The sequence below is a fragment of the Corvus cornix genome, chromosome 2 (assembly GCF_000738735.6).
Source record: "Corvus cornix cornix isolate S_Up_H32 chromosome 2, ASM73873v5, whole genome shotgun sequence".
NCBI lineage: Eukaryota > Metazoa > Chordata > Aves > Passeriformes > Corvidae > Corvus > Corvus cornix.
The window spans coordinates 88,162,787-88,184,956 of NC_046333.1; the positions used below are offsets into that span (position 1 = coordinate 88,162,787).

The following is a 22,170-nucleotide window of genomic DNA, read 5'->3' on the forward strand; positions in this document are numbered from 1 at the left end:
CAAGCCCACAGACAGGGTCAGGGAGATTGGGGTGGGGGATGAAGAATGCATTTTGGAAACAGTATCTAGAGGAGCATATCTTGTTCAGCCTATGGAAACAGGTCTCCTCTACTTAAATCAGAAGGGGTTAATAGTAGAACAGACTACAAAAGCCTATAAGAACAGGAAATTTTGGTGTAGGAACAAAAGGACACTGGTTTCTCAAGACCCAGTGGAAGAGGAAGTTTTCTATTCCTTCCAATGGGGAAAGATCATCAACAGTAGATGGAAAGTACTCTATAATGCTGGAGATGAAACACAAAACCCTGAAGGTCATTTGCATTCCCATACTCTTGAACTGTATAAGTTGGGATATGTTTCTCACCTGGCTGTCCTGAAACCTGGCACCCTAAAACCCCTACTGGCCACACACACTCATTTCATCCCTTCCAGGTTAAGGTGGCTGGGTTACATCACACCATCACCCCTTGCCAGTCACTGCCCATCCTTCTGCACTCCCCCTTCTTGGATTCTTCTCCTGCTGCAGTGCTCTGCTGGCTCTGCTCCCTGTGGTGTTTAACACATCCCCTGGGCAGCCTGGAAGCCATGCAGCTGCCTGCTTTTTGCCACAGAGAAGTTTTCACCAGGGCAGCCATGACCTCAGTAACAGGCCGTTATATATTTAATGAACACAGCTAGCTGGCACCTGCCTGCAGCCAAGTGCAGTCTCAGTGCTGGGGGGAGGAAAAAAAAGACAACAACTGCTAAGAGAAATGAGATATTAATTGAGAATTTCAGCAAGACAGCAGGTTGCAGAGGGCAGCAAAATAAAGAAAAAAAACCCAAACAAAAACAAACAAACAGAAAACCCCCAACAGTGTTAGGACTACAGCATCTAGCATGGCTGCTGTAAACAACCTGCTCATTAGAGAAAGGGAGCTGAGGGCTTGTGCCATCATTTGACAAAGTAAATGTGTTTGCTTTGTCTATAAGAAGACCGGATGAGCTACAGATAGTCTGGAACAATGCATAGAGAAAACTGGCATCATCACAGATGAGAAGGCAGCCACTTGATGTACACTTGATGTAACAGGGATAGAAAATAATTCTAAGGCTACATCACAAATGAGAGTAAAAAGAAACGTGATTAAATCACTCAAACACTGCAGAGGCACCTGTCCCAAAGTTACTACGACTTGCACATCATATCTGCTTCTGGAGAAAAAACTAGCAGAAGATCCTGAATACATTGCTATATTCAGGAGATTAGAAGTTCACCAGTAGTTAAAATATTTATATTCAAAATTCAAATAATAAATCATGAACTAGTTAGCCCCCATTCATAGTGATAAAAACATAAGCAACACTAATAGCTACTCACCTAGGTGGACTTTATAATAAAACTACATCAGTAGATATCAGTGTTTGAAGTATTAAAAATCATGATCACTAAGGATCATGCAGTGTGGGCAACAAAACCAGTAGCAAAATGCCGAGGGAACAGAGCAGTAAGCAGAGTCAGAACTGGCAGTCAGAATTTTGGATGGGAGCAAAAAGTCTCATAGTGCAAATGAGACTGTTTAAGGACTCAAGTCTGCTGGTCAAAAGTGTAGCAAGGTGGGGCTCAGATAGAAAATAAAGGATGAGTACAAAAAGCTCTGTCTTGCAGCAGAAATGACACCAGAAATTTCAGATTCATTGAGACACAGATGCCACCATGGAAGCCCTTGGGAATGCTTTAGTGCATCTTCAACAGCTTAATTATAACAATAAATGAAATACCCATATTACTTTACAAGTGAAATGAGTAAGATTCAAAATGGAGCTCAATACTGGGTTTGCTAACTTCACAGAGAGATTATTAGAGACTATTTTAAAAGGGGCAGCAATAAATTATCTCTGTGTTTCTAAAAAAGTAGATTAATTAGTATTTCCCAAAATTATGATTTTAAATATGAAATAAGATATGAACAGCACAGGTTAAACTTTTGTCAGTCATGTACTTCTTGCTGCAAGATCATTGAGTCAGTTTCAGATGGAGCAAAAGAGAAAGAGTCCATAGACTTCAAAAAAATTAGATATGAAAAAAAATATCAGCTGAATTTTGAACAACACACATAACTGAAGGTGGCTTTCAAAATTTCTTGAATTCATTCAGGTGGAGCACCTCTCCAGTGCTACACAACTTGTGCTGAGAAACCGAACTGCACTGAAGCCAAAACAAAGTTGTCAAGCACAACAGGTGCACACAGGGGATGGCAGAAATTATATTTGTGCTAAATATCTGGTCTTCCAAAAGCCTTACTTAAAATACAAATAATCATGTACACCAGTAATGAAGTTGTCAGGCTCCCCTGGAGTTGGCAAAGGAACTGCTAGTGTTCCTAACAGCTAGGCAGGACAATGTTACTGCTCCCTGAACATCCAAGGCAACAGAAACGTCACCAGAAACGTCACCCACTGGTGCCTCGCAATGCTGCTTCTTAGGAAAAGCAGCTGCAAACCCAGAAGAGGGATGAACACTACATTTCTTCTATAAGTATTGTACAGCCTTGGGAGGGGAAAAAAAGCTTCTATATAAATCCTGCAAAAGACAAAGAGACTGAGAGAATGGAAAAAAGGAATTTGCATTGGAGAAATTTCACTATTTTTATCAATGTGTTTTGTTCCAGTTGGACTATCTCATTCATCAGCTCATGTGCCCTTTCACAGACCTCCCCGTGGGCACAGAAGCCATTGGGTCCCTGCCAAAAAGCAGCTGAGGAGGCATCAAGGCTGCGTGCATTTAAAAAAATATGAACTAAACTGGTGGCCTGAATCCAAGTAAGCCTGTACCACTCTCCCTACTCTGAATGTTACCTAGAGAGCAATGGCACAAAAAGATCATTTTTACACTTAGTCTCCACAGCTTCTTTGTCACAGGCATATTACAAAAGCAGAGTCCTGAGGGCTTTTTTTCTGAATCAGGAAAAAAAAAGTAAAGGTTGTATCCAGTGCTTTTCAGACCTCTATGCAAAACATTCTAGCCACCCATACTAATAAAACTCAGAATTTCCCAGAAGCATTTTATCCTTTTTGTTCATAAACTAGCAATTTTGACCTCCAGATTTTAATTTATTTTACTGAAATATTTATTTCTTTCAATAAATGAAGCATTCCAGATTTGACTCTCTTTGCAACAAAGATTAGTCAGAGTATGACAGTGCATATACCAGTTTTATTTTCTACTTTCCATACAAACTATGAAAGTATAAAGCTGACTACGAGAAGAGTAAAAGAAAGCATTAGCAAATTCCTTTCTAAAGCTTCAGCTTATCAAGTTAATGATTAATTAATTTATTAAATAGAGCTGAAAGTCCAGGAGCAAAGTTCCAAAGTAAAACAGGCCGATTTTACTTCTTAAATCAGTCTCCTAACTCATTCAAAAATGACAGTACCTGTTACCCTGACCAGAATCTTTTTACTACCTTGCATAGGATTGCAGAAAATAAACACACCAAAAGTAATAGATTGACTCATAGAAACAATGTTTATAAAATGGAGTCCTTTGTAAAAAAGGCTAGGTGTGGCTGAGGGAAAAACAAGAAGCATCTGCACCAAAGCCCCTGCTGTGTTATCACTCAGCACATGGACAGAGCCCACAGTGGGGTTATCAGCCACTCACTGTGGGCACACTGGGATTGTTTAATTGCATGCCTAAATCATTTCATGAACCACAAGGAAAAAGATCACCCCTCTTGCCTAAGTTCTTCCAAAAAACCTATTCATTATTCGTAATTATCTTCTAATGCCTCTCTGATTTGCCATGTGTGCAGTCACTGCAGTGAGCATGGTGACCTTTTGCTGGACTTCACTGCCCGTGGTATTTCAGAGTTGCCCCACTGAGCAGTGGGATCAGGAAAAGCAGCGTTTGCAAATGGTGTTCTAAAACAAGCACGCAAAGGGGCTGAACCACCCTAGACTGGAAACCAGGTTTTCAAGTTGATAGGTGCCATTAAGGAGGGCAGGATGCAGCGCTCAGATATCACTCATCCATACGGTGTCCCGTCAATGACCTTTGCAAAGGACAAATCAATACTAAGCAGATACTGTATCTACTACTTCTTACTGTGTAGGAAAGGTCAACCCATTTTCATGTATGTATGTGTTCCAACATTACTGTTTTCAGACACAGAATTGCTTAAACCCGGGAATTAAGAAAAAATCCCTATCTTGCATGTAACACCATTTCAAAATGTTTTAACTTAAAAAAAAAGACTTGGAATGGAAACTTATTTGATGCCATGAAGATTTTTTGCCTTTTCTTTTATACCCCTGTTATACCTTTTTACAACTTCTGTATTCCTAGTGCTTTTCCCCTACATTCTTGGACTTGTTTGTCAAGCTAAGAGACTAAACATTTTAGAAGCTTCGTAGCTAGGGATCAGTGTGCCCCAGACCCCAAGGTCCTCTCCAGAACACATTCTGTAAACTAAGATAGAACCATCCAGGGGAAGGCTCCTTGGGGAGGGGGGCTCACTTGAGCCTCTCATTGGGGAATCTTTGATAGATATGCTAATTAGTAAAACCTATAATGTTATACCAGATCTTTTGGGGGGGGGGATTGTGGTGTGCGGGGATTGTGGTGTGCATTTTGATGCATATGACCTGGACGTGTGCACCTAAGGATCCTTAAAATAAATACCAAGGTAAAATCCCATTTCCCCTTCTAACCGTGTATGACTCTTGATTTTAAGACCAGGAAAAGGCATCAATTTCATAAGCAAGGTATGATGCTTTCAGAAGGAATGTAAAGTTCTACCTTCCTATCATGAAATGTCCTCTAAAAATACAATGCAAATGAAATTATAAACAGCATTTATGAGACTGCTTCCTTAGCATAATCTGGTACCACCTGTGTGTTTTACCACAGCAACAAATACATTTTTAAAACTCTAAGCCATTTACAGTCATTTTTTGCATGCCTGCTGCACCTGTTTTTGTTTGTATGCCCTGGCCACAGAGATTATTCTCCTCTTATAGTTCACTTAGATGGCATACTTTGAGACAAGCCTTTATAGAAATACATGTTTTGGTTCTATATTTTGACTTGTTCCCATTTAGCTAAGTGCCCAATCCTTTTAGCTTCAGTGAGAAAATTCTGTAATACACATATTGCCACATCTAGATGATGCTTGGTACCGAAATCATACCTGAAATTTCTGGCCTTTTTTTAAATATATATTTGAATTCCCAAAGTATGATTCAGTTTAACACTTCACAGTACTTGAAAGTTCAAGGATGAACATCAAAACTCTGTTACACCAACACTGTGTTTAAATTAAAAAGTATCCTGTTGTAGATCTTAAACACATCACAAACTTCAAACAACACTAAAACTTCAGTCTGGTTCTGGTTAGAAGACACTGCTGCACTATTTGATGTTGCAAGTGCAAGATTCACAAGGACAATGTTTTAAAATATTCAGAAATCTAGTATTTTAAAATGCTTGCATATGGGAAAAGGGTTATTTAATACTCAGTGTAATGAATTTCTGAGTTACATTAACTGCAGCATCATCAGGAGATATTGTACTCCTGCCCTCTAGCTATGTGGGAGTGGAGCAATGGCACTGCCATACATCCATAAGTAAAGTCATAAAAACGATCTATAATCTTTTGGTGCATACATTTAATACATTTCAGTAAGGCTTATTACATTTCTTGCTTCCTCTTCTCAGCATCACTCATGGTTAATGTTGAGATATGTACGATGTTAAAAATCACTCAGCAGTCCATATTAAGAAAAGAGTAGCAATGTTTTTAAGCATAAAATAGTTATTTCTAATCTTACTGCACTTGAGTTGGTCAAGAAGTAAAGCATCTTTTTATAATTTTTTAAATCAGAGAAAACATCCACTGACTCAATTATTTAATTATTTATTATTATTCTCTCACAAAGCCACATTCTAAGAGTGGTTTCTCCCTGCCCAGCAGATATGGAGGTAAGACCAAATCATTCACCTTTGTACAGCGTACACTGCCGGATTAGGAAAGTCTATTCTGATGCTGCTATCACCCATATCAGCACCTATAAATCTGAAATTAAGCTTTGTGTTAATTTTTAATTAGTTGATTGTGCCATCACATCAGAAAGTAAAATTTAAAAAATAATTTAAAAAATAAAACAGCATTGTCCTAGAGTCAAACACTGAAAAAAAAAGCTATACTTCTGACTACAGCCATGTGCCAAAAGCCACATTCAAGCCAGTAATTCATTTTAAGATTTCTAAAATTACCTGCTGAATAATTTTTTTCACTGAGGAAATTCAATCTTTGCACTGTGATGCAGGACAGAGCTGCCTGTCTCCCTGTCTTGTCATACTGCTTATTTTGATTAGCTGCAATGGCATAGAAGTATAGATTTTTAATATAATTTTATTGCATTTTAGATAGCTGACTTATTGACAGTAGGTTTGGGGCATTTTCTTCCTGAATTTTTATGACTATGCTTTTTTGACGACTATGCTTTTTAAATTTTTATTGGGAGTTAAAAATGGCTGAATTTCTTTAGGGACAGATGACAAATTCTATCAGGTGTGATACGAAAAATGTTCATTTAGATGCAGAGGGCATCTAAAAAAAAAAAACCAGAACAATAAAACACACAAAAGACCCCTCAATACTAACACTGGTATGTTCTTGTCATCTCCCATTCTGCCCTTAAAAAAGTCACAAGCTTTTTTAAAGCAAGATCCAAAATAAAACAAGCTGAAGATGTAAGTTCTTTTAAAGTAATCTAGGTTTTTACACAGTGAAAGTCTATTTCCTTATTCCCTAACAACGAAGAACACACAATACAATAGTAATTATTCTAAAAACAGTTACACTTCCTACTGTGCCTTCATAAACAGAACTGTGAAACAGCAACATTGCAACAGCACTGAGAGTAAATGGAAATCAGAATGCTAATTCTGCATGTGAGCACACAGGTCTGCTCAAAAGACTCTGCAGGCTGTGGGTATTGCTGTAACTGGCTGTGAGTGTCTGCTTCTGAAGACAACTATTCCTCATGGGTAGTCTCTTTCATTTCACTTGGCCATGCATTAATAGGTTGTCATCCTGCACAGCATTAAGAGAGGGTTGTGGCAGAAGCAAAAAGAATATACTTTTTCCAGAAAGAAGGTAATGGGAAGGGGGAAACAGGTTTTAACCAGCAGCAGCATCCAACTAGAAATCTTGGATTTTTTACACTCTCATAAAAACAGTGGGAGAAAATGCAGCAGAAAGGCATAAAACAGATTTTCTTCATTACAACTATATGCTATTACAGTGCTATTGATCTGAATTCTGTGACGTGTTTTGGAGAAACATTTACTTCCAAGAAAGAAGATAAAATAAGAGGAATCCATGACATTCTTTACTTGCCTTAAGAGTGCCATTAAAAGCAGGCAAATAAACTCAGAGCATCCATATTCTGCGATGAAGACATCTTTTATAAAATAGCAAGAGTTTTCTGAAACAAATCCCTAAAATGAATAACCAAGTACCTAAGTTGTATATCTCATCATGGTGTAAATCAATGGCAAGAAGTGTACCCTTCAGCACACTCCATCCTGAACTTTCAAAGGAGTATTTTATTTAGAGAATCAGTTCATTTTCTTGCCTATACTCAGAAGCCCCAACAGTCAATTTCACCTTTACTTTCTACTCTTAAAAGTTATACTAAAACTGCTTTAAAAGGTATTTTATTACTCCAAGTAATAAGTAAGTACATGCTGTACACATTCCCATAAGCTTTTTGTAAATTCTCTATTTGTAAATAGAGCCATTATGCTCTATTTAATTTTATCTGAATTTTAACCATGTCCTTAAACCTCGTACTACCTTGCTATCTTACCATAACATCCTACTAATAATCTCTTCTGAAATTCCAAGTCCTATATCGTAATTAAAACTGTGGAGTTGTCTTACAGTACTAAACTAACTACAGGACTTTGAGAATTGGGGCATCTGAGAGAAAAAGAACTGATATGATCCAACATTTGACTGTCCAAATACCTTGTGTTTTAAAAGTGAGGTGTTTTCTCTAGGTATGACAGATGACCCTTAGAAAATAGCATCACATCAAAGTCATCAAAACACTACAGGCCTGACCAAAAAGAAAACTATCAAGTGCATCATATAACATCTGAGAAAAGGATTATTCTACCTGTATCGAACATGCTCGATTGTGTCATATGTCAGCTTGCTGCTGAGATTCTGACTATGAGGGTTGCCTAGGAGATAACAGAGATACAGAAATTAATAATCAATCACAATTTTGCTATTAAATTTGTCTTTTATCAAAGTATTACACCAAGCAAGCCCAAAAGATGATAAAAAAAAGATTCAATGCATACTTCACAGCAATGTCCTGAAGCACCTTAGTCAAGAGAAGGGACATACAAGAGGGTAAAGTAGTTATAACAGGAAACTTCAGCTGGATTTCTCACTAATACTTAGGCAGTTCTCCTAAAAAGAAAATGAAACTGCATATGCACAAACATACTAGACTACAGACAGAATGCACACTCATAAATGTATTTGTGCGGCAGCTAAGAAGAAAGAGACAGGATCTGGAGATAACAGACAATCATGATTGGACAGCAGAATTAATCCTAGGTTTTTTTAGAGTCTGAAATTCAACTAATTCATTGAAATATAAATTTTACTGCTAAATTAGTAGCCACCTTAGCCCAGCTCAGCACAAGCATATATAAAAATTAAGTCAGCATAATTTTATCTTCTTGAGCAAAAAAGATTGCAGCAATATTCACACAGGCACAGCACACTTTCTTATTAGCAAATACTTCAGAGAACATGCCAAAACAGTTTGGAAAGAGAATAAGAGAAAAATTGCCATACTAATACAGTTTTTGCAGTAGGCTCCAATATTAGCTACTCTTTCCAAAATTTAAAAATTACCCTGCTGAAAGTTGTTGAGTGAAGGTGTTGGAAATAATAACTTTAGAGCTCAAACCCAAAACTAATACTTACACTTTTCATGTCTGATGTTGCATTTCTGTAATTTCCAATTGAAGTATTCTCAATTTAGAAGTGAGACTATCTCTCACTTATATTACTTTTCCTCATTTACACATGCAACAGCTAAACTGCAGTTCTTTGGGCCTGTGGATTACCACCAAGAAAATAAAAAAGCTGCAAGTGAGACTCCCCCTTAATTCACATCTGTATTTGTTAAATTAACTCTTTCTATACAGCATTTACTGTCCTCAGAGTATGAGATGTAACTGAAAAAAAAGGGAATTGACCATACTGGAGCTCTTGTTATCATTTTAGATGAAAACACCAATAAAAACACACAATTTGTTCTCCTATAGCATTATAGGTACTATGCAAATCTGCTCCAAACTGGTAGTACTACTACTTCTATTCACATGCACTCAATTGATTCACAAATTAATTTTCTTTTCTGACACAGATGGTACTTATTAAAAGGGTTGAGCCCAATGTTGTTTGAAATAACTAAGATCAGAGTGCATACATTTCACTTTACAATGTCTGTGGTGACAGAACATTAATTTTAATATCACTGGCATGCACTTGAATAGGAGATCTTGAATGTAATCGAATCGATGTATTTTGTTATAACAGAAAAAAGACCCTATCCCTATCAAGAATAACACTTATTTTATAGTGGAACCTTAATTCATGCTCTGGATCCCAGCTTTGCCAGCACTCAAGGAAAAAAGAAAATGGGAAAATGACATGATGGCTCACGGAAAATGAAAACTACCCAAAACTCTCAAGTGGCTAGCCCAGGTGATAAGCACAAGCGTGCCAGTGCTGGAGTGAACAAGAGTTTTCTTGTAAAGCAGTGGTACCTAGTTCCCAAGTGAGGAATCCCTTTGTTCCTTGTAACAGGGAGCACAAAAAATACACAAAACTAGCAAAAAGGACACATGACCCACAGATAGTAACATACCACAGAAAATTTCATTACTTCAGTGGGACTACTTACAGCATAATACTGTGCAGTATATTTTTTTCTGGTTGAGCATGACTCACTCTAATGTAAGTTGTCTCATACAGTAACAATATTTTTTAAACAATGGATGCTGCTGACTTTGTATGTAAAATCACACTCAGTGTGTGATTCTCAGCTAATAATAACATCAGAAAGAAATGAAAGGTTTAGGTAGAGGATCTGGAGATGAAGTACCTAGAGGTGGTGCTGCAATAGTTAAATCTCCACCCAGATATTACACAATTCTGTAGATACTTTTACTCACGTTCCTCTGTGCATTATTGCTTTGGCAATACCTGTCCTTTTTCTGAGCAGGCACCAAAGTCTAATAGAGCAAAGTCGAATAGCACCTATTCCATGCCTAAATTCACTTGGGATCTTTGAGCTAAGCTTTCTTCTGAGTAAAATGTTTATACTGAGTCACAGTCTAAACTCTTTGTGATGACTCTCGCTGAGAAGGAGGGTGATTCTGGATTCTGATCCTTGCATAAGAAATTGAGTTTGCATTTTGTGTGGAAAAAACCACAAAGAATGAACAGTGGTTATAGCTGCACTGTATTTCTTTATCCCAAGCCTGGTGCCCTAACTCTGAGGCAAGTCATGCTCCCTTTGATTTTTCTTCTTCACCAACATTGACACGTCTGTGGCAAACGAAGAATGAAGCTAGAGGTGACACAAAGAGCCTATGCCTCCTTTGTAAAAGCACTGGTCTTCCAACTACTCTATAGCAGTATTAAAAAGCCTGCAGAAGGTCTCTTCCAAGAAACTCAGTTTTGTACGATTTAGATGCAACATTGAGAAGACTAATGGGAATGTTGCTTTGCACTTACCATAAACATTTTTTCTGAGGTCATCAGTAAAAGCTTTAAGTAGACTCTCTGGGAAAAGTGCTGAACCAGCATGGTCAAGGTAAGTAATCCCTAGAATACAAATAAAATTACTACTTTCATTTTTTAAAATATTTAATGCCATTTTCTCCCACAGACTACATTGTGAAGTGCAGCATTCAAATACCCTTCATTCACTAGCAGAAAAATAAAAAAAAGGATGAAACAAACAATAGAAGCCAAACATTTTGATTACCTGTGTATAACTTTTAATTAAAACCAAAGAGGTCTTTCCTTTCTTGCTTATATTACACATTCTTTGGAAGAGAAAAAATCTTTTGTTTGGCCTGTACAAAACTGAGCAAGCTGGTGTCTTCAGCCTTGCTTCTTCTAGGCACTACGTATTATGAAAACTACTATTACCACAATGATAATAATTATTATTAACAGCAACAGCAATAGCAATGTTGTCTCCTTGCTGACAGGTGAAGCAACTCTCTCAAGAACCGACAAAGCCTAAATCATGTCTGAAGCCCAAAGACAGGACTAGTATAAGTTTTAATGTATTTAATCATGTCTCACCACTCTGCTGCACTTAACACTCAATTCATTCTTAAAATCTCCTTTTATATTATTAAGCTATTGCAAAACTTTTAAATAAATGCTTACTGGAAATGAAGGCTTTTTCATGTTTGGCCATTGTAGATTTCTTAATCTTTAGCAATTATTCTTCCATTTCTCCAGTGTGTTTCATGCTCTTTATTAGTTTTTTCATTTCACTTACCTTAAGTATTTCAACCTATTTCAAATTTTAATAATGATGAATATGATTAAGATTAGAATTTATTAAGTATTTTAAAGGTCTTTCCTTTCCACACGGATTTAAAATTGAGTTAAGCTTTAAACGAGAAGCCTTGACACTTGGAAATATATATTATTATATATTATATTACTGTAGCAGTGATCCAGTGGGTAAAGCTGTGAGGCAGTGCTAATAATAAAACCAATCCAGATGCCCACTCCTTATTTTCGAAAGAGAAGAGCCCTCTTCTGCCTTAAGAGTGCCTAGCAGAAGCAGAATTCTTAATAATGGCTTGAAGTCAATCGAGTGTTTTGGGGCGCTTCAAGAAGTGGAGCATGGACAAAAACCAGAGTCAGTTCATTTGCTGAACAGGTTTTTTAGGTTTTTACTTTTTTAAAAAGGAAGAATCCTAGGAAGTTTCTCCCAATCAGTATGAAGCAACACACACAAGCACTTAGGAGTCAAAATGCTTATGGAGGTCTGTCCTGCTCAGTTCCTGACAGCTGCTCAGCTCTGCTGGAATGCAGGGCTTTGGAGGGAGAGAGGCACACTGCCCATGGCAGGACACAGCCAGACCCCTGCCCAGTTCTGTGGCACAGCTTCTGCCAGCAAGGGGACAGCAGCGTTCTGTCCAGCAGGACATATGCTCACCATGGCCACCCCAGGACCTGCATCTTGGCACCAAAAGCTCAGATAGGCCCTGAGATGGAGCTAAAGCACAGAGCAACAGCCACAATCTCCACCAGCTCCAACAGCTGTCAGGGCAATAGGCAGTCCACAGTCACTAGCTGGGAGAGCTAGGAAAGATAGGATTGGAGCTGAGAATGGGAAGAGGCAGCCCTGAGCCAGACACAGGTGGAAGGACTGCTGTCCTGGAGGGAACCACCCCAGCTAACACACTCCCAACAAAGCCTCCACAGAGGTGCCATTTGGCTCTCATGGGCACCAGGAGCACAGCCCGGTGATGCTCCTCTGGGAGCAGCTGCCATGTTTGGACCTTTCCACCCCAGGGATGGTAACAGCACTGAAGTCATTACACAGCCCTACAGCACAAGCAAAAACCGGACAACCAGCTGAGGCTCCTCAAATGCAAACCACCCACTGACAAGGGACAGGCACTTCCCGTCCTAACCAACACTCCTGTGAGACAATTTAGACTAAAAGACCTCTAGGCAAAGGCCCTTAAGTGGTTTTTCAAATTTGATTCCTTATGTAGCTCATGATGAAGGACAATATTGCAGTTCTGTGAAATGGAAGTATAAAAAACAGCTAGTCATTTTTTAAACTCCTCCTCTGGGTGTAATACTTTTAAAATCTGTGAGGAAATTTGGCTGAGGAAGGAAAAATTATTAATTCTTAAACTTTTATTTTATATTTAATGCTGCTGTTTAATTGCAAACAGAGAACAGTGTTTCATACTCTCTCTCACTGCCCAAAAAAAGAAATGGGATCTCTCATCTTTTGAGACTGCACTGAAACAAATATCTTCATCTCTACTGCACTTTTATGATGTAGTTTTTCCTTGCTGTCTTATTTCAAAAAAATTGTATTTTTAAAGAAAAGAAAAAAAAGTGGTATATGTATAACACTGTGAAAAAAACACATTAATAACTTTCATTGTGCTTTTCCCCAGTTTAATAACATTTGCTATTTTATCTTTATTGAATGCACATTAACCAAAGAGATTTGCCAGTATATAGAGAACAATACAGTTCCCATTGTTTCACTGTGGTATTTAGTATATAGGCTGTCAGCACTATGAATTGATACTGTTTATGGCAAATAACAGAAGAAAGAAAATATAATATGATCAACCAAAAATAACATTAAAATGCAATATCCATCAGGACGTGGTTTCATTGCTCAGGGAAAATGTAAAATTAACTTTTAGTTTAATTTACATACTATTATATTTGGAGTGTGTAACTGACTTACCTGGTTTAATAATATACCAACTATTTGATAAGATCATATTTCAGAAGTAGGGGTTTTTCTTAATACAAGTATCAAAATCATTCAGTGTGTTGGCATTAGTTATGGAAAGTTATTCAGATACAGTATTGGTTCATAAGCTGCAATATTCATATGCTAATATCGTTGAAGATTAATTTTACATGAGGAACTCTTCAGGAACAAACACAGGCCAGTCTGTCCTGCTGAAAAAGTCCCAGCCCAGCTCTCTGATCTCCTTACATGCTACAATTCGCCTCTTAACAAAGTGTTTTACCATCTCTGTGTGCCCTTGGCCGTCTGTAAAACTTCATGAATGCACACCTACATACAGCCTCATAAATGCCAGGGGACCATCCAGTTTAACTGAACATTTTTATCTCTTAAAAAAAAAAGATAATTTAATTTGGAACATTCCAAAATTAGAGTTTAAGACCAAGTGAGAACATTCAACTGCAAAAAGTCTGAGAACCTGCAAAACACACAAGGCAAAAAGAAACTATCAGATTAATCTTTGTGAGCCAAATATCTGCTTCTGACAAAAGCACACTTCCCTGAAACGTGACTCCACCTGACTTAGAAGAACTTGAAAGACATCATTTGATGAACTGAAAGTAGAATAAGGCAGTTAATGTTGTTACTAAATCTTTTAGTAACTACTAAGCTGTGCATATGTTTACCACCCAGAGGATGGTCTAGAGGGGAAGCACAGAGAGGCCATGGAGGCACTTCCTACAGTGGCCTGGTGCCACATGGCACTAAGTGACTAAGCTTTCTCCTGCTTCACACCCCACCCATAAACCCATGTCTAGCCACCCAGCTCCTCTCCGGCTAAATGATTACTACTTTGGTATTATGTAATATGTTCTTGTAATCCTTGAAATTATTCTTGGTGCTACACATTTATGAACTTTATCTAAGTATCACTTCCAAAAATAACCAATTTACCTACGCACCATCTGGACGCTCTGTGTTCACCACCTTAACCTTTTGTTATTCTGTGATTCTGCTACAGTCACCAAAACAAGCCAACCTGAGCAATGGCTTTGCAGATTATTTCTCACAGCCTTGGCACTTCAAAATTCCTGCACTCCAGCTGATTACAGGCTGCCAGTTATATTGCCAAAAGTCTCGTAATAAAGAATGAAATGTGTAGTTACAAGGCAGCAGCTCTACAGAGTCATGAATTTTGATTGGTGGATATAATTGCAATTCAGTAGGATTATATACACAATATTACTTGGAAAACAGATACAGAGAATGCCCTGGGGAGAGAGTATATATCTTAAGTACAGCAATATTAACAAAACCAGTATGAAATAGATTATATGAAAACAAGCTGAAGGCAAAATTAAGCATTATCTGTCCAAAGATAAATATCACATTTCCATACACCAAACCATAAGCAGGAGAAAAAACAAGTGACAAAATAGGGACAAGTGGGGTCTACAGAGCTTGTAGACAAGTGGGATAGCATTTGGACACAGAGAGGTTTTAACAGGTAGCATCACATCAGGTACCTCAGATTCATAGAATCATAGAATGGTTTGGGTTGGAAAGGACCTTAAAGATCATCTAGTTCCAACCACCCTTCCATTATCCCAGGTTGCTTGAAGTCCCATCCAACCTGGTCTTGAATATTTCCAGGGATGGGGCATCCACAACTGCCCTGGGCAATCTGTTCCAGTGCCTCACCACCCTCACAGTAAAGAATTTCTTCCTAATATCTAATCTAAACATATTCTCTTCCCGTTTGAAACCATTCCCCCTTGTCCTATCACTACATGCTCTTGTAAAAAGCACCTCTTCATCTTTCTTGTAGGCTTCAGGCACCAGAAGGCTGCAATTAGGTTACCCTGAAGCCTTCTCTGCTCCAGGCTGAACAATCCCAATTCTCTCAGCCTTTCCTCATAGAAGAGGTGCTCGGTCCCTCTAATCATCTTGGTGGCCTCCTCTGGACTCACTCCAACAAGTCCACGTCCTTCCTGTGCTGGAGACCCCAGGGCTGGATACAGCACTCCAGGTGGGGTCTTACCAGGGCGGAGCAAAGGGGGAGAATCACATCTCTCACCCTGCTGGCCACGCTGCTTTGGATGCAGCCCAGGACACAGCTGGCCTTCTGGGCTGTGAGCACACATGGCCGGGTCACGCCCAGCCTCCAGGTTATTTTAGTAATCTAAGTCAGATATTCTTTAGAGTCAGCTCCTTCTTTCCAGTCCCCGCATATGACTTAGCTCCCCCAAGGAATGCTCCTAAAATAAATGGCAAAAGTAGCTTTAACTATGTAATGTAGTACATATAACCTTTCTAAAAGTGCCTGAAGTTCCTGACACAGAACATGATATGCCTACATACTGTAAGGACAAACAGATAAAGATCCTCATTACACAAAACCATTAATGAAGTGCATTAAAAGAAAAGAAAAATCCTACTAATATGGCTTGAGATTTGCCTTTGCTGGATATTTTCTGGATTCAATATTTAATGAATATTTTTACCTGCACCTTCAGTGCGTTTTTGGCATCGATTTAGACAAAAACAATCACATCAGAGTATGTTTTCTCAATAAAAACATGCCTCTCATCTAAACAGTCCTGTTCTGCTAGACAAGGTAATGTTTTATTTCCCTTGCTTAGGGCCAAGGAGCTCTTCAAAAGACCACAAGAGCATAGTGCTTGATGGACAAGGCCATAGATGTTCAAAGCCTGAGTAGTTACCATGCAGTCAAAGGAGACACTGTTCCTCAGCATGATTTCACTTAATTGCTACAGGCCTGGTGAAGTAACGCAGCAGTCAGCCCACAGCCATGGGGCACATTCTGCTTTCCACTGCCAGTCCACCAAATTCATCAATTCGAGTAATCACAGCTTGACCTGACTGCCAAATGCTGCTCTGCACTAGGCTGCAACCAACCTGGATAATGGTACCAGTATTCCAAGGGCTGCTAACTAGTTACTGAGTTCTGTGGGAAAATGGTGTTTAACTAATGTATTTGAGTGTTTGACTTGATGGACTCACTACAAAAAGCAAAGCACGAAATGTGCAATTATATTTATCCATAAAAAGTTCCATTATTTTTCTCCATGTGCTATTGGCTTGCATTATTTGCTCTCATTGCATTATTACCTACAGCAAAGTAGGCAGAACGTCAAAACCCTTTACAGTGAATACCACACGCTCTCTTTGCTTGCTGTACTCCTCAGCAGAGGCTATACCAACTCCACAAAACCTATTTAGGTGGATAAGGTTATTCAGTGTCATTATGCATTGACACTGTTCCATGTACATGAGTCCCTACTTGCAGCTTTCAGTTTACAGCTTGCTGGTACTGAGGAAGATGCAAGGGCAAAGGAAAGCAGTGATTTCACATTTATTAAGAAATCACATCCAAGCCTATGTATTTTGTGCAGCTACAGAAAAAAATTTAAAACAGCATGGCATCAAATTTCATCATTTGCCAACTCCTGTGCTAAATGAGACTGCAGTAAAGGGATCAATCAGCACTCACCTTCATCCTTACAGCCCTACCTGTAAGGCATAGCTTTACTCAGTGCATCACTGGGGCAGGATTAAATATCGACTGCAGTCAGTGATATTATTTCCATAGACACCTTTAATGGGTTGTGTGAGACCGGTTGAAGTCTTACATGCGGGCCAAAAACAGAGGTACCCCAGCTTCATATGAATAACCTGCTGCAGCCTGCCTCTCTGTCTTTGGATGAAATATATATCACAAGTGATTCATATTCATGCATGTCTTCAAACAACTGCAACTTGCTCCCACTGAAACCAGCATTCATACCTCCTTAGCGAAGATATGATATGGTCTCTTTCTTTTTTCCCTTTCTCTCTGATGCAACTGATCAAATGAAAGAAGAGTTGAAAGAGAACACATTCCCCATTCTCCTATTACTGGAAAATGCTTTTGTTGGTTTTGATGAAAATTTCACAGAAACATTCACTTTTGTGTAGGAAAGAGGCGCTTTTGTGTAGGAAAGAGAATTGAGATGAAAAAACGATGGTAAAAAGCAATGTTTAAGGAATCATAATAATAATTGTTTATAATAGTAGTCATTACCTAAACATTCTAGTAGCATACTCCTGCACTTTTTTCCTTCCTTTTCTTCCCATAAAACAGCCACAGACTTTCAACAACATGCCAAGATAATATTTAAAACTAACTTTTCTAGTCAGTTCTACTTCTTGCTCTGTAACCTGAAATAATGGGCTTCATATAAAATCTAGGACAAAAGAGTGACTCAATATTCTCTCCAAAATACATCAAATGAATTGTGCAAAGATATATAGAAAGCCTTTAAAATTATTTTATGTGTTTCCAAAAGCACTAGAAGATAAACTAAGTTCAAAACAAAAACCAAAGAGTAACCCTTTTCTTCACCAATTTCCCTTAAAACTCATTTCATTACGCAGAAATAATTCACTATGAGCCTCTGGCAGCTGGAGCCTGGGGCTGAACTTGCAACCACAGCAATAATTAAACACCCACATGAGAACTGGTACACACTAGGAACACTCAATGACAGACAGGAAATATCAATTATCCACTGTTGAGGCCCTGCAGAAGTACTTCCCAGCCATCATTTCTTCCCAATGACAAGACCATGTTAATGCCTTGTTTGGCAAATGTAACAGCCCTCTCTGCTGCTTTTTCTGGCAAAGAAGCAAGGCTGCTGCTGAAAACCAGTGGTAAAGTTATTCTCCAATGGAAGTTCTTCGTACAAGGCTCCTCACAGACATTTACAGCCCTTGATTTACTTGCACTATCCAGCAAAAAGTCCAGGAACAAATAGTGAAGATCAATTTCAGGGATGTAAGAGTAAGTGAAGCATAAATTTCTGTTCAGCATAAATTTGATCTTTCAGGGAAAAATATGTAAAACCAAATGACCACATTACCAAGAGGAACTGTGCATAAATTCAAAGACTGTGGAATGAAGAGTGTGAGTGAGGGCTTTAGCGAAAACCACACTCATTAGATGAGAGGTCTAAGAAGATTCTCCTGGCCCACAGTGGGCAGTCCTTTGCTACAACACTCATCAGCCAAGCTGCCTCTATGCAAAACAGGCAGGCTGTTAGTCTATTTGCTCAAACCAGAACAGTGCTTCACAATTGTATCTTCCTGATAAGAAACTACATCTCACCCTCTAGACTGTTCTTCCATGATCAGTATATTCTCATATCTCTCATGTCAGCATTCTTTTGCTTTAATATCTATCTCCAGCCACTCAGCTTTAACAGGTATTTCTCCCTTGACAACCCAGTAGCATCTCTCCATCTGCTCTGGCTAAAAATTCCACGTTTCTTTATTCCTAATAAATGGTAATTCCAACAACTCATTTCAATCCCAGTCATGCCTCTTCCAGCTGGAAGCCCTTTCTCTGGGAGCAACAGGGGATTGGAGAGCAGGAGTGGGGGAGCAGAACACACATTCCAGAAGATGATCTCAGAATTTTGGAGACCTAGAGTAAGCGTCCCTAACTTTACTGGAAATATACTTCCTTAGACCAACATATCCAGATCTCTTGGGTTACACTCCTAACTGTTACTCCTTACCTGATTTACACTCCTAATTGATTGTAGTGTAGTCAGGAAAAAACAGCATTATTAGATCAGGGAGAGGCTTAATGCTTGAAATGCCCATATATAATGCTTGGCCAAGATCTCCTGTATCACCTTTTCACCAGTGAGCAGCCACCAACAAAAACTGAAACCACAATCAGGAGACAGCAACAATAGTGTGTAAAAATGTTAAGTGTAGGAGTTTCAGTATTGCTACTGAGTAAATAATTAGGACTTAACACAAACAATTTACTTTTAATGAGGTAGAGAAAATACTGAGATTTCATTAGGGAGATAGTAAGTATGCATGAAAAACTATGTATAAGTTTTTCTTCTGCATATGTATTGGGTTAATCTAGGTATTTTTCCATCTTAAAACCTTTTGGCTCCAAGTTCCCACAGATTAATTTATACTTTATAGTAATTTGATCCAAGCTGCTCTTTCAGGTGAAACTATTCAACTATAAACAGACTGACTGAAATAGTAAGATTATACTCAATTGCTTTACCTTTACTGAAATTCATTGACCACATTAGGTATGCAGATATCAATAAGAGAACTCTTAAATAACCTTATTTCTTATTTAGGGATTTTTTTTTAAAATAAGAATTGTTTTGTAAATTTTTTCAGGATTGACTGTAATTTCCTGATACCTCCACAAAATTTTAATAGTTCAGTAAAAAAAGCATCTCCTACTCGAAAATAAAATTGTTCCCATTCAGACAAAAAATCTAACAGACACAAGTTTCTGTAAATAATTTAATACATATACAATTAAACATTGGCATAAGTGTTCTGTTACTGTCTTATTATACTCGACCTAAATGAGTTTCCACAGGTTATTTTACATTTCTTAGGGGTATTTCCAAGCATAGATTCAAATACTCAACAATCATTTTCAGAAATCTACTATGAATGAAACAGTACATTTATCAAAAAATACTGTTAGGGGAAACCAAAGTTTTTAATTCTGAAACAGTTTGACAACTGTAGAGATTTGTTAACTAGTTGTGACAAAAATACCAGCTTCCCAATGAGTAGGTCTGAACACAGCAGTATGTGAGGGAAATCCTACCTAACATGGGCCTGCTTTAAATACAAATAACAGCATGCAGCTTCCAGATTCTCAATTTTTTTAACTTCCCTGCTGTCCATGTTAAAGATTTCTAAAAGAAAACTAAAAATCTCCTGAGCTATTGGCACAAACACATCATTTACAATCCTCTTTCTAAAGGATGGCTGGCATGTGACACAGCTTTTGGAAGTAATCACTTTGAATCTGACTTTGGGCAGCAACAATCCACTGCTGGACACTGCCATAAAGCTGTTTAGAAGAAGGAGTTTGTGGCTCTTCCAGAGGCATTATGTTGCACTGAGTACAGATACTACATTTTCAGAGGACAGGCTGTCTGAACTCAAAGGGCTGCAACCTAGCAAAAAAAAGTCTTTTCCAAAGTCCAGTGACTCGAAAGGAACGCATGCAGAGTCTGATTGCATTTCTGCTGTACTACAATGAATAACCAAAGCAGAACTTTGCCTTCAGGTCACAGAGACCTCAACTCTGTAAAGAGAAGCAAGCTCCATTCAAACGTGAGAACACGCATCAAGGTGTCCAGAGCCTTTGAAGTAATTATGGGGCTCTGCTGAACTCCGAGTTAAACCATTAACAAATACACTATAACCAGCACTTCCTAAACATACTGCACTAATCACCTTTCTGGTTTCAGGCCAAGTTAAAGAGCTGGATTACAATCTGCACAGAAGCTTAAATGACCTTTGAAACAAGTGAAATTTTCCTTTCTTTAATTAAAAGCACTGGACTGCTCATATAGCTGTATCTTTATCTGGCACCTAAAGAACATCTTCAGTCTCTAGGATATGCATGGATTCTCTAAAACTCCAGGTATCAATTTTAAAAGTGCAGTATTTGTAGTAACCCATTGACAAGAGGAGTAGGAGTGCTGTAATAACAGGCAAAAGCAACAGAATCTCAGAATCACATCGATCAATTTACTGGAGTCAGTTACATCAAATGAAGAACTGCTCCAGAGGTGTATTTAAGGCATCCAGGTGATTGTGTTTCCTCCAAGCACATATTGTACACCTTTAGTTACAAATATGCACAAATGTGCCTGTATATGCAGGGCTGAGATGGGCATATGAATATATATGTACGTAAGGATCCCCTTAAGAGGATAATTAGTGTTTCCCTGTTGCTTCTTGTAGCAAAACATAAGGAAAAGCAGATGTGAACCTGAAGACTCTCTTCCCTTACAGCTCTTTCCCCCTTTCTCCTCCCTAATGCTTATCCAATTGTACGTTTTGATATTTGGCAAAGTCATAACCTAGGGGCCATCACATCTGCTTTCAATCTAAATCAAAATTAACATCTACAGAACATCATCAGCACTCAACAAAAACAAAACCAACTTTCGATAACAGTACGCTAACCACAGTTACCAGTGAATATCTTTGAAGAGAGTCAGGCTCACTTTTAATTTGAATAAATTTGCATCCACTATAGAATTCCAGTACTGGGGACTGAGTTCCAAAGCTGCTCAGCTCGACCCAAGTCCACTCAGTCAACTGCTTCTCCTTTGCATCTTTATCAGAATGGTCTACGTTTAAATAAAAGTAGTATTTGGGACACCTGTGAAGTTAGTCCGATTTAAGTTAGTACTAAGAGATAAAAATATCTGAGTATCATAAAAACCCAGTAACAGTCTAACGCTACTGATAGAAATACACAGAATTTCAGTTTTGGTAGCAACCTTCCATTGGGTACCTTTGGCTACAAAAATAAGTTTCACAGTTCTTCCTTTTTTTTTTTTCATGGAACCAGCAATAAAGCAATTACTATGTCATCCCAGTTTTATAAGCATACACCTGTGCTTCACTGAATCACGATATAATTTCTCTCAAAGAGATTCTTTCAATACTAATGACTTTAGAAATTAAAGAGAATTATAATTTCACCATAAATTATTCAAAATACTAAATACAAATGGCGTCATTAACACTAGA

The 22,170-nt window shown here is 38.2% G+C and overlaps 1 protein-coding gene across 3 annotated transcripts in view; it reads right to left on the bottom strand.

Moving 5' to 3' along the window:
• Positions 1–22,170, bottom strand: part of MOCOS (molybdenum cofactor sulfurase) — a 209,278-nt gene that overhangs the window by 172,082 nt on the left and 15,026 nt on the right. For all 3 annotated transcript variants that reach the window (XR_005604188.1, XM_039569005.1, XM_039569013.1), the window contains exons 2-3: positions 10,818–10,907; positions 8,170–8,236 (exon numbers count right to left, since the gene is read on the bottom strand). Coding sequence is in view for 2 of the 3 variants with exons in the window: in XM_039569005.1 (XP_039424939.1) it covers positions 8,170–8,236; positions 10,818–10,907 (157 nt within the window). In the remaining variant the exon portion in view is untranslated. The remainder of the gene's footprint in view (positions 1–8,169; positions 8,237–10,817; positions 10,908–22,170) is intronic.